This window comes from Phymastichus coffea, unplaced genomic scaffold (genome assembly GCF_024137745.1).
Source record: "Phymastichus coffea isolate CEN01 unplaced genomic scaffold, Cenicafe_Pcof_1.1 PCOF00078, whole genome shotgun sequence".
Lineage (NCBI taxonomy): Eukaryota > Metazoa > Arthropoda > Insecta > Hymenoptera > Eulophidae > Phymastichus > Phymastichus coffea.
In genome coordinates, this window is record NW_026706889.1 from 985,685 (window position 1) to 998,791 (window position 13,107).

The 13,107-nt window shown below is 40.3% G+C and overlaps 1 protein-coding gene across 1 annotated transcript; it reads right to left on the bottom strand.

Moving 5' to 3' along the window:
* Nucleotides 1–1,846: 1,846 nt before the first annotated feature.
* On the bottom strand, nucleotides 1,847–5,670 carry LOC131668478 (uncharacterized). The gene is made up of 4 exons (XM_058942680.1): nucleotides 5,630–5,670; nucleotides 4,519–4,739; nucleotides 3,878–4,031; nucleotides 1,847–3,807 (listed from the first exon to the last, which is right to left on the bottom strand). The coding sequence occupies exons 2-4, from the start codon at nucleotides 4,671–4,673 to the stop codon at nucleotides 1,999–2,001; spliced, it is 2,118 nt and encodes a 705-aa protein (XP_058798663.1). The 5' UTR covers nucleotides 4,674–4,739; nucleotides 5,630–5,670; the 3' UTR covers nucleotides 1,847–1,998.
* Between the last annotated feature and the right edge of the window lie 7,437 nt (nucleotides 5,671–13,107).

The following is a 13,107-nucleotide window of genomic DNA, read 5'->3' on the forward strand; positions in this document are numbered from 1 at the left end:
TAACAATTAATCATTTAAAATTTAATTAAAGTCAAGATATGTTTAGTGTACAGAAAATGTTCTCCAAGATTATACAATTTCTGTTTAAATTTTAATCTACATTTACTATAGATTTAACATTGAAATGTTTGTTTTTAAATGACAATTTACTATGGCGTAGAATAGTTTTGAAGGTGAAAGTTGTAAAAATAGGGACTAGGCCTTTGGCATATTTACTAGCTAACTTGAAGGGAGCGCGTGTTGCTAACATCACATCTCACTATTTTATATATAAGATAAATCTTTCGTATAGTTATACATACAGAGCAGCCTATAGCTTACTATCACGCGCAATACTACAGAACGTTGGGAACCTCTCCATCTGAAGAACGATCCCTCACTTGCCACCTTTAAAACAGGCCGTTTTTCCCCACAAAAGGCAGGCAGGCACGCAGGCAGGCAGGCAAGCAGGTAGGTAGGCTCGGCAAAAGCATTAGCCGTTCTCTCGCTCACTCCTCACCACGCGCAGTTTCGCTTCCGAGAAAAATCCTCCCACGGGCCAGAGTTCACGGCCAAGTTAGTGTAGAAGAAGAGAACTGCTACGGCGGCGATACTTATCTATACGGCGTAAGGACTCCCATAGCGATTACGCGCGAATTCAATACGTTAATTAGCGAATTAGGACTCAACGCGCGAGCCGTTGAACTTGCGCGCAACTTGCAATTACTCGGCAAGGCGAGCAAGAGTTCTAATTTTTTGGAGCGCAGAAGGTACAGCGACATGTGCACACTTCACATTGCTCTCGTACTTCACGTTTTTTTCGTGGCGGTACCTAACCCTTGTAATAACCACTTGCAATTTCCTGTGTGCACACACCCGAGAGTTTGCTTTGATCAAAGTTTCCTAAAACTAATCGCGAGCACCTTCACTTACCTTTACCCATCGTGTGGCACGATTACTCGTCGACTCAATTGCGCAGGTAAGAACAATCCTTTTCCGCTTAGAAGGTAACGTCTGCCAGATGCCATCCTGGTGTTCAGTATGCGTTCTACTGCTGCTGCTGCATATAGCACGCACAAATGATAAAAATGCCTATGTAATGGAGGTTGCTAACAATCCTGTGCTCTGCCTGTCTGTCTATTTATCTGCCTATCTGTCTCTTTGTCCCCCCCCCCCCCCCGTCTCTTTCTCGCTGTCTCTCTCTCACTCACTCGCGTGAAGTTGGTCAACTGACTTTAATGAGACTTTAAATCGTTGCTCTTATTGATTGATATATGGTGGGAGAGACTTCGATTACATTTTTTGTGACCAAATCTCAGTGACTCTTAATTGACACACGGAAGTCGCGTATAACAAAAGAATTATTATTTAACGCGCAGGAAGTTGCGCGTGTGTCGCACGCGCAAGCTTTTGCTTGCTTAGATTCATCGCCACCGTGAGTTACAACGAATGAATTATATAGCTTTTATATACTGTTCCAAAAGCGGAACGATAATGCACCTGCGCACTCGCGCTTCATTCGGTATCACATTGTCTAAGTTAAAGATATACGCACGCTTATATTCAATGAGATTTCATCATAATATACTTTTCTACATTTATTACAATGTAATGCTACGCCAGGATTTACATTAACAATTCAACTGGAAATGAATAATAAATAAATAAATAATACGTAGAAAAATACTTACTGTAAAAATGTAGTCATCGTTGATTTAAAAGTATACTATATCGAGTTTTCTCGAATGAAAATAAAGGTTCACCAGTTCTTGTTCTTACAACTGTAAAAGAAATTAAACTAAATATTCAACAATAATTCAACATGTTAGTTTTATCCATAATTTTTAAAATTATTTAGAACCAGACTAGTACTTAATACAAAAAAATAATATTAAATAAATATAATGTTAATTATGCTAAACGAAATTAACAAAATTAGTAACAAAATGACCTAAGCACCGACATTTTTACGAGAACGAAAAAATAAAAAAAGAAAGAACATAGTAACTACAAATCTTGCTATTTCGCCTGTTTATCATTCTCATCGTCGCTCGAACTAGAGGAACTTGAAGACGAGGAGCACGAGCATGAGGGTCGCGAGCAGCACGAACTTGAGTCAGACTCAGAATCCGTAGTAGCATCGTTCTCTTCTTCCTTTGGTTTTTCGTTCTGCACGACATCCTTCTTCTCCTTCTCTTGCGTTTTCATCGTGAAGCCTCCCTCTTGCGTGAATTCGATCAGATCTTTCTGTAAGGAATACGACTCGACTTTCGCTGTACTTAGGTCCATTGCTAAGGTCAATGCCTGCTGCTGTTGCTTGCTGTTGCCCGACGTTGTTGATGCAGGCTGGCATTCTTGCTCATCGATGCTGGATCTTATTTTTTTTCGTTTTCTCCTCAGCACCTTAATATCGCTTTCGTCCAAGTCCGAATTAGACGATAAATCTGATGGTACCAACCACTCGTCATCGGACTTTTTTCTTTTGCGGCTGTCCAGTTCACTCTTGGGAAACCAATTTTTCAGCTCCAGCGCATCCTGGTTTCCATTCATCTTTTTTTCGTCGTTTTGTGACGCACGACGAGGTACATTTTTGATTCTTTGAGCGATAGTTTCTATGACCGATTCTTCATTGCTACTATCGCTTGCAACAATGTCATTTTGCAAAGGAGATTCTTTTGATTGTGGAAAGTAATCGTAATTGGTCGTGCGAGTGCCATACATGTCATAGACGAGTGGTTTACTGATAGCGGTGTCTGACTCTTGCTTGATATGGTAATAAGGCTCTTTCTTGATTATTAGTTTTGGTACTCGTCTCGTCTCAACAAGTGTTCTTTTTGTTAGTATCTTATTTTTCTGCTTACTTTGAAATGGTCTAGACTTCGATACTTTGAACATAGGATTTAACGCTTCTCGAGTCAACAACGAGTTTATAACAGATTCTGATGATTTTTCAAAATTCCAGTTTACTTCTTCCCATTTATCATTCTCTGCTGTATTATTAAATTCTACAAACATATTTTCTTTCTCATTCTCATCAATTTCTATTTCAAGCATGTCTGATAACAAAAAGTTATTAACGAAATCATTAATCACCTCTGGCTCTTCTGAATTGCAGTTTTCAATAATAGGTTCTATTATGGTATCATTTTGCAATTCCCTTAATGATTGCTTATTAAAAGAATTCTTAACTTCTTGTCTCCATTTTTCGAGTTCATCCATTGACTCATCATTAGAGTCCCAGGAAGACTCCTCTTTTTCATTATCTGAACTTTCTTCTTTCTGGCTACTATCACAAGAATCATTTTCATTGTAACTATCATGTTCCAATTCAGAATCATAACTATTTGCAACATTATAATCTTGCTGGATCAAGAAATCAACATTATCTGGATCAGAATCAGAATGATTTTCTAGCTCATTAATACTTTGACTAGCTTCTTGAACCTCCAAAGAATAATCATCATAAGTATTAGGCTCTTCCTTTATATTAATAACTGAAATATCTTCAGTATTACTGTTTTCATCTTCATTAGATAAAACTTCAGTTTTTATTTGAACTTCACTTTCTATAGGCATCAGTAATCGGTTCTTAACATCTTCGACACTTTCACCAGGCAATCTATACAATTTCCAAAGAACATCAAGTTTTTTTTTACTTTTCACTGCATTATCAACAGAAAGTACATATATAGTTCCAGATCTATTTTCTGATGCTAGCCGTCTATTTCTCTGTTTTATTTGCAGTCTTCTTTGTTTTTGAAAAGCATCTTCAGGATCTGAAACAATTACCTCTTCTTCACCCTCTGATATATTTTTTGGCTGAGGAACCTAAAAGTAATTAAATTAAAATTACAATTTCATTGAAAAATATCTTTTTTCAAAAAGCAGAAATACTAACCCATGCAGTTGAATAAAGAGGAAGAGGAACAGTTTTCGGCAGAGGCCTACTCCAAACAACACTGTGGCTTTTGTAGTTATAGTAGTATGAAGCTTTTGGATTAGTCTTCGACTGATTTTGAATCCAAAAATAATTATAATCAGGATCTCCAAATCTATATATATAATATTTTTAGATAGTTATCTACTTTACTATAGATTGTCAAAACTTTTATAGTAATGACTCATAAAAATCACACTTTTTTAATAACTATCACGTAAAATGAGTAATAAAAAAATTTTTAGAGTGACTACACAAATAAAATAGCAAACGTATACTGTAGAAATTTACACAAGTAATAAAACGTAACTAAACAAAACTTAAATACTATATCCATGGATACTTTAATATTGAATATTTAAAAAAATAAATTGTGCCAAAATTAAATATTTATCCTCGAGCAACACTAAATTGACATAGAAGTAAAAAAATTGAATTGCAAATCGCATACGGTAGTCGGTATTTGGGTCACCCAAAAAAAATGTACGCGCGGGTACTATACGCTCTTTTTATATCTCGTAGCACGTGCTGACTGCTGTCTGAATAAAAATACTCGAGCACGTCGTGTCGTGATGCAAGTGTCAAAATTATTATGTACTCACGGTTTGACGCCAGCTTGAGGTGCGATAATAGTACTCAACGAGCTGAAACTCGTTTCCGAAAAACATCCCGTCGACCCTAAGCTGCTAGTACTGCAACTGGTGCTACTGCTACTCGAAGATGAGGATGATGCTTTATTGCCCAAGTAAACTGACATTTTGCACACAGGAGGTCGATGTGTATTTATCTGATTTAACGAGTTCTTCAACAGTCGAGCAAGTAGCTACACGTTTCGGGTCGTACCATTTTAAAAGATAACAATAACCAAAACTGAATTCAACTCTTAAATACTTTACAAGACTTTAAAAACCACACACAGTAGGAGGTACAATGAACTTTTTGAGCACAAAGGAACAATGTGGAAAGAAACAAAAATCTGAACACTCGCGCGTCTGAACACGTTATGTGCAGCGTCACCGAACTACCGACACTACTAGATTGCCAGCTAAAAGAGTAGAGCCGCGAGATTAGTAAACAAGAACATTCATAGAAACAGCGTTAGCAAGTCGGCTCATTTTTAGCGATAATGCGTGTGGTGTTGAATGTCGATTATCAAGAGCAAAGAAAAAACGAGAACATTTATACTACGTATTCTCGAGCGCGGGAATTTCGTGTATGTGGATCATTTTTTTTTTTTAAAGACGTTAAAAATATTAGAAAAATCTTTCACTGCCGTACGTTTACTTTGTTTAATATTTAAGGTTAGAGTTCTTCACAATTTCAGCAGCAGTTGATTGAAAACACAAGGTAGTATTTGGAAATTCTACGAGCTCGGCACAAGTACATAACCCACTCATCCTCAATGTTTGCATTTAGCATAAATCTTGTTTGACTTGTACGCACACAAACGCATACCGACTTAGCTTAATAAATCGAAAACCGCGGCGGCGGCCCAACACTCACCCCGATATTAATGAAAAATTCATGAAAGCCGAGAGAGCACCGCAGGCAGCTTGGTTCGTTAATTGCAATCCCTCCGAGAGAGGCAATCGTATCATTCTCGTTAAGCGGTGGGAAGAGAGGACAGAAAAATGGATTTTCGATCGATACCGTAATAAAAGATCGGCCGGCTGCCAACGAGCTTTTCGCGCGCAAGCGGCACACGTGATTTACCTTGTATTCTTGAAAATTTACAATAGTAAGCGTGGACACACTTTCACCCGCGCGCAACTACAACGCGGGGAATGAGACGAAGTAACTCTGACCTGACTCAAGGTCGCCGTTATTTACGAGGCCCGCGTAATATATCACGTAACGACCAACATGCCGCCCGCGTTTTACGATCGCTAGGGCTCTCTCGTTTTCTCTCTCTTCTGCGTGCAAATTGCCACGCGAACGTACGCTTTTTACACCAGGCTTTTTTCGCTAGGCTGTGTTTTTGCGGTTCGGCTACCACGCCTGTTTTTCCTTTTCAAACGCCGAGGCTGTAAATTTTTCTTGGCCACGTTCGATAATTGCGCGAAGCTGCTTTTCGAAAGACAATTGGGCATGGGCAGCATTTTCAAGAGGCAGATTATTGAGAATCAGTAGTTTTTCTAAGGGCTTTGCTGCTGAAACACTATTTTTATTGCTCATACGTTTACGAGCGTACGTGAAATATTAAAACGTGTGTGATTTTATGCTTCAGTCATTAAACTCGCTTTTTTCTTTTCGGTGATGTTTCTTTTCATTTGACAATATAATCAAACGAGAAGTACTTTTTTATCTTGAACATTTCGAACGGAGCGCCCGCGTAATATTCCAAAAGTTATAAGTTTCGCATTTTATATATATATTATATGAAAGAGTTTTAAATTTAAAAAAGCGCGGTATTTCAACTCGCACCGAAATTCCAAGGGTGAGATGTTCTCTGAACGCTTATGGAAGATAATTGTTTGGAGAATATACATTTTGTACACAGGATATAAGACGGAAAAAAACAAAGAAGAAAAAACATTCATATATATATATATATACTCACCATTCCTAATATAGAAGTACCGTAATAATTACATGCTTGAAAACCCAACCCAACCCAACCCCGAAATGACGTGCACAAAACGCTCATAGGCCCTAGAAAAACTTACCGCAGAGCTCTATTCATTCATTGCGTGGCTCCACTTGTTTCGGAATTACCATTTTTCTTTCATGCGAGCAGCGAGAGAAAAAAGAGGAAGGTGCGTGCTGAATTCTCTCTCGCAGAGAAAAAAGATTTCGGCGCACCTGACGAAAAGAGCAACGAGAAATCCTCGGATGCGTAAATTATACTTATCTCGAAGACTTCTTCTCTCCCTTCGTCATCGTTGCCACATCGCGCTATTAAAAAACGAAGGACCCTTTTGCAGATTACTTATAAAAATTCATGTGGTACAATACGCTGTTCATAAAATGGATTTTTTTTCTCGTGTGGAACGATGATTTGTTTCGGATTAGCTTTGCCTATAATAATGGCATTTGTCAAACGGAATAGTGCGTCTTATTCGAGCCTCGATTTAAGTTTAGCCTGTAAAAAATTTGTTTTTGATTTATCTTTTACATTTTTAATCGTGTGATTATAGACATATTTTATAATCAGTATCAAAGGAATTTTTAGTTGGCAAACATATAATTTTATTCACTGTATTTTTCTGAAAATTGTACGATTCTAATAGCAATACAAACAAAACTGTATTTTCCTTGTAAATAATGAATTTAGTACTTAGAAAACTATTTGATATAAGGTATTTAATCTCATTGATCTCGATAGATTACAACATAGAAAATGCGAATAAAACAGAAGATTTGTTGCATGCATCGCGCTCTAGATTACAATTGTCACTTGATTAATGAATATAAAATGTATGTAGTAAGACATGTAACAATGTTCTGTTTACGCTAACAATAGTTCAACAGATATTGTTTATTCAGCTTTTGCGATAAATCTTGCTTCGAAAGCCATTGCATCACGGAGCCCTTGTCGTTTTTCACTTCATCAAAGTTTAGTTGGTGAAAAAATGTTCAACGACATGCGTGCATCGCTTGCGAAACTTTCACAGCAAAGCAAGAAATGAGAAGCGATGGCATTAATAAATTAAGAAGACAAGATTCTTCGCGCTTCGCGTTAGATTGCGTGACGCGGCACACGAATCTCTGGCACGTATAATACAAGTTTCTCGACTTTGTCATCGCGCGCGCGTTGCTCGTCGCCGTCGCGGTGGCTGTAGCACAGAAGAAGAAAAAGGCTTCACACACGCAGCCTCTCCGGCGGGGAATAAAACGAAGCACACGAACACGGCAAGCGAAGCGAGCAAGCGAGAGGGACAAAGCCGGTACACACTCGAAGATGCTGGTTGTGGTGGAGGGTCGGACCGTTAGTTGGCCCCAGCGGCTCGTGGGAGCGTTGCCCGGGCAGCCGAGTGGCGGCGGCGGCGGCGGCGGCGGCTGCGGCGGCATCATTATACCCGGCCCGGCTCTCTCCTCTTCGCCTCCTTCTTGTTCTGCTTGTTCGTAGAGGAGATTGCCGAGCTCGCCACCGGAGAAACATTGTAATAGAGCGCATTTTCATTAGGGGCTGCGCACTCGCAACGGTAAAAATCGCGCTTTACCTACATTTCTCGCGCGCCCTCGCTCCGCGCCGCGCGTTGCATCACGCATCACTCGCTGCCTGCTCGCCTGCTCATGAATAATGCATCCGAGCGCGCGCGCTCACGCCTCATTGCCGGCGCTCGCGCTGCTTTAGTCCTTTTTTCCTCTTTCTTCGTTACGCGCCACGCAAGCCATTGTCTATTAATCGCTTTCAGCAGGTGCCGGAGCATCTGCAGTCGAGCACACGCAACGCGCACCTCCTTATTACAAGCGCCTGTGTGTGCGCATGCCATTTTTTCTATCCCGGCCCGTGAGAGATTTTTCCACGCCCTTTCAGTTCTCAAGTTCACGGTTATGTCTACGCGCCATCTTTGCCGTGCCGACTTGTTATATATCGCTTGCCGGCCTGACGTAATGACCTTACACTTCAGGCGCGCGCTTCGCTTATGCGCGCACACAACTTGTCCAGTGAATCACTTTAGAAAGTACGATCTTGAAGAGGGCCACACTATTCACCTGTCTGTGCGCTAATGACAACGTTGCTGCTGCTCGAAAAAATTTCAATGAGTCAATGTCATGGATGGTAAGCTTCAATTCCTTTTGTAAGTCACGCTTCTTGAATCTTACCATCTTCTCTGGTTGCTACGCTCAGATTCGTTTGCTTGCAGCTCGACATTCTCTTTTTTAAATAGCAAGTAAAACGATCAAGTTTACCAGGCTTATATACGAGTATACTCTTCAGGCTGAGTCGCGAGCGCCGCTATTTTGCCGGTTTTGAGGGTTTCCTAGCACTGCCTGGGTTTTGCGTTTGAGTTTGCGTTTGAGTTTGCGCTCTGTGGCTTGCACGATGAAGTAATGGAGAGCAAGAGGAATAGAACCAGCATATTCGTTAATAGTCCAAGAGCAGGACGATTCTGACGGATTAGCTTAAGCTTTGAATAAGCGATCCAAACGACCCATCAATACCAAATTCCAAGAGACTTGAGACCATCATTCAAATCAGTGACAAAAAATCAAGACAGTCTCAAGGCTGCTTAAGATAAAGGCACGAGCATTAATCACGACATTGATTGCCCGTTCGATCAAGCACATTTTCAACAAATTCAGCTGAAAATATCTTCCTCTAACCAATATTCCAATACATTAGCATCTATATCATGCTCTTAAGTAGCTCGCATTCAGACAAAAACTACCTCCACACTCATAAGTATACACCGGAAAGGCCATAAAAAATATGTTTATTGGGATCCTGTCGCAATCAATAAAAGGACAAAAAAGAAAGCCCCCGTAATGATGGAAGGAAAGATGCATCGATCAGATACAACGTAACTAGAGTATCTTTCGATAGAACATTAATTCTCCAAGCTGTAATCCCAATGATCTTTCTTCTCTGCCTAAGCCCACAAAAATCTACAACTCAATTACTTTCATTGGCAAGGTTAAAAAAAGTAAAGCTAACTTTGAGTTCAATCAAGCCAAGCATAGACAATACTATCTCCAAGGCCCATTTAAGGGTTCCGTACATGTATATATATATATATATATATATATATATATAATCGACGTTAAATCAATGCTCTTACATTTGCATCGCCGTCGTAGCGTAACGCGTGACTGACGTTGTGTCCCTCTCTTTCTCTCTTTCTCGATGATAATCTCTACCCATCGGATGTTATAATGAAGACGTGTCTCTCTTCGATTCCCGTACATCTTTCGTTTTTTCTGTATATATACGAAACTGCACGACATCAAGATATTGTAAATCGCAACTGCACACAATGGAAACGCGCGCGGATTTTGCATGAAATAAGCATGCGTCTAAAACAGTTTTTCGAGTATCGCGTTGAAAATCTTACGGCACGACCCCTGACCGTTTCCCACAGTAGTCTTTTCTGTGCGCATCCCTCGAAAGCCGATTTTGCATGTCACGAAGACAAGACGCGCAGGAAGAAAAATCCACAGAGACAACGTCGCGGAAGGAAAAGAGCCATTTTCGTTTCTCTTCCGTTCTCAGTCTTTTTTTTTCTTTGTTACTTTGTTCCGAGGCGAAGGATATATAATACTTTCTTCTTCTTTTTCTTCTCCTTCTTCTTCGTCTGGCCCTCGACATTTTTGGCCAAAAGGGAAAGTAAAAGGTTACGTAAGCCCCATGCCAACAACAGAAAGCCCTCGCGCCAATATATTTCAGCAGTGAGCGACCTTGCCGCTGCTGCTACCACGCTGGAATTAGGGTAATTAGCTCGCTGTTATGCAAAGTGGTGTAACAGGAAGAAGAAGGTCGTACGCCAGAAGTCAAATCTCAGAGTACGACCTCTGTAACGCTGCGTGATCCTAATCTTATTATGTACCCTGAGAAAAGGGAGATAGACTTGTATTATGCCTTCCGAAAATCCGAAAATTTGACTCCAACTTCTGCTGAATTTGAATGAAGTTGACATTTAGGCAAACTCGGAGGTTTTTATTTTCAGAATAATAGGATTATTTATTGACTTGTCGGCGTGGATTATTGACCATTTTTCAGGTAGGTACAGTTGAATGCATATCAGGGGAGTTTGTCTTACGACGTTCTTGTTAATATTTACTCCAAATTTGCCGTAATACTATTCTAGAATTGCTAGAATATTGACCGTTTCGTGTCCAGATTACTTATAACAAACACTGCATATGTTCTATATGTTCTATTTATTATTTTTCCGTTGTTATTATGTTAATTATGGATTAAAAATATTGTTAAGAATCAACAATCGGAGCAAATCGAATGAATTCAAAGACAAGAAATTAGATAAATATGAATGACACTTGTGATACTGCTGACTATTTTTCTTCTTTATTGTCAAACGAAAAGAAATGCGCTATCGAGTCTGAATATTAATTGTACACACCATAAAACGTAATGAGGTAATGACGTCAGGCTCGTGACACTTTTATCAGTATATGTGCGGCCTTAAATTAATCAATCACTAGTCACAAAATCTTGGGATCTCTAGAAAACTGTGCATACGGAGAAATTTGTCACGGATATCACGCCACAAATCTTTTCACCCTGTGGTTTCCGCTTCCTCGCACACGATAATTTTTTGGTCTCACTAAACATCATACTTGTCGAGCTGAACAGAAGAGAAACCCACGAACAGACGTCGCAACATTTTATTCGCGAAATTTCCATTTTCACGAGCAGCAACCCCCTTGCAACACTTTACCGTAGAAAAAACGAGGAGACTTCTAAGCCTTATACACGAGAAGCTGGCTTGGAGGAGTGTTGGCCAAACGACATTATTAAGCGAACTGAGGAGGAGATCGCTGGGCCAGTGGGTCCCTCGCGAGTGAGACTCGTCCCGGGATATAACAGTTCCCGTGTACCGTTTGCGCTAACGTTATATCTGCTGCTGCTCTGCTGCTGCCGACCTGGCCAAGGTCCTGACGTATATATAAACACCACACACACTTTCCTGCTAGTTTGGATACTCGCATAACCAACAAGAAAGCGAATTGATGAATAACCGAAAGCACGAGTGCACTGTCGTTGTCTGTGTACCCAACCGAAAGTTTTTTTGTTTTTCAGTTTCGTCTTCGCCGTGCGTTCGCCACCGATTTCAAGTATACCGTACATCTAAGGCATCAGTTGCGCGCTATCTGACTGACTGTGAGCTACACCGGATTACTCTCGCTTTTCGCGTTTGCTCATTTTTTTTCTTCACTTTTTTCTCTTTTTTCTCTTGTACCTTTTATTAGACGTTTCCAAAGTTTAACATTTTTCATTGACAAACTCACGCAGATTGTATTTCGTTTAAGCACACGCATAAAATCCTAATACCACCAGGGTCGCAATAATTACTAAACAGATTTTGACTTTTATTCGCTACTCTTGACGTGCAGAAATGTTCAACCTTCCAAGATAGCTTTGGTCATTCGATCAATTATTTCCACATCCTTTGGTAAAACAGCAATTTGCACGAGATCAAACAAACAAAACCTCGATAATCTTAAAATATATGAGCGTTCGTTTCCATTTAAAATTCATCGCGCTGATGTCGCACGCACAATGTCAAATAGTCGAATATCAATAAACTCCCGCAATGAAATATTTATATTTCTGTTTAACATTGAAACAGGCATAAAACTATTTTACACCAAGGCTTCTAACTCAGCCTTCGTCACGTGAAATCTGTGACAAAGTAATAAAAATTGTGTTTCTCGTTGCATTTCGAAAGCAATAAAAGCAAAACTAACAAAATAATCAAAAAATTTCCACTTTTATATAACTATCTTTACACCACTCATGATCGTGATGATTCAGCGGCGATTTTTAATTAACAATGAATTTTTATCATGCGTAGGTTAATGACGAGTTAACGAATATTCGAGAATTGTTGTGAAGATTTAGCCTAATTGAGCGCAACCGAAGCCTTGACATTGATGAGAGTGAGAGAAAACGTTACATAAAGGAAGCGAAAAGCAGTTTTATACAAGCGAGTCTGCGTTCATATGTCAGGTATGTGTGCGCACGAGCGTACGTGTCATCGCTCTCAATTCGGAAAGAGATAAAGAAGAAAGTAGGCTGTTTCTCTCGCGGTGGAGAGAGATTTTCACTCTCTGTGTTTTCGATTATGCAAGAGACACACAAACGCGCGTGCACACACACACACACACACACACACACACACATGTACGGACGAGAGAAAGACAGACAAGAGCTAACGCCGCAAGCAGCAGCAGGCTAATAAAACAGTTACGTTCGCCTACTTATAACGTCCGTCCTACCGCGCCACGGCGGCAGCTCGCAGGTTTTAAAAAAAGCTGCGCAGCGCGCCACGGCGCGGCGGCGCTGCGCCGAAGGTATACCGTTCCACGCGCCAAAGCACATCCTGGCAGCGAGCCGCGTGAAAGGCAAGCTCCAGCGACCACCGCGACCACCACCACCACTACGCTTCGCCGATCTTGGCCTTTTAGCTCGAGGTCAAGGCGATTCCTGCCTGCCGTGGCTATGCCTCTAAGGATCTTTTTTCTCTCGAGCGATCATTTCTTTTGTAGCGATTGGCGATCCTTTA

Bases quoted from the DNA above. Each gene is read 5' to 3' on its own strand.
- LOC131668478 (XM_058942680.1), bottom strand. From the start codon at position 4,673: ATGTCAGTTTACTTGGGCAATAAAGCATCATCCTCATCTTCGAGTAGC. The intron at 4,032-4,518 runs GTGAGTACATAA...TTATATATATAG, and splicing joins CCTCAAGCTGGCGTCAAACC to ATTTGGAGATCCTGATTATA. The intron at 3,808-3,877 runs GTTAGTATTTCT...AATTACTTTTAG, and splicing joins CTCTTTATTCAACTGCATGG to GTTCCTCAGCCAAAAAATAT.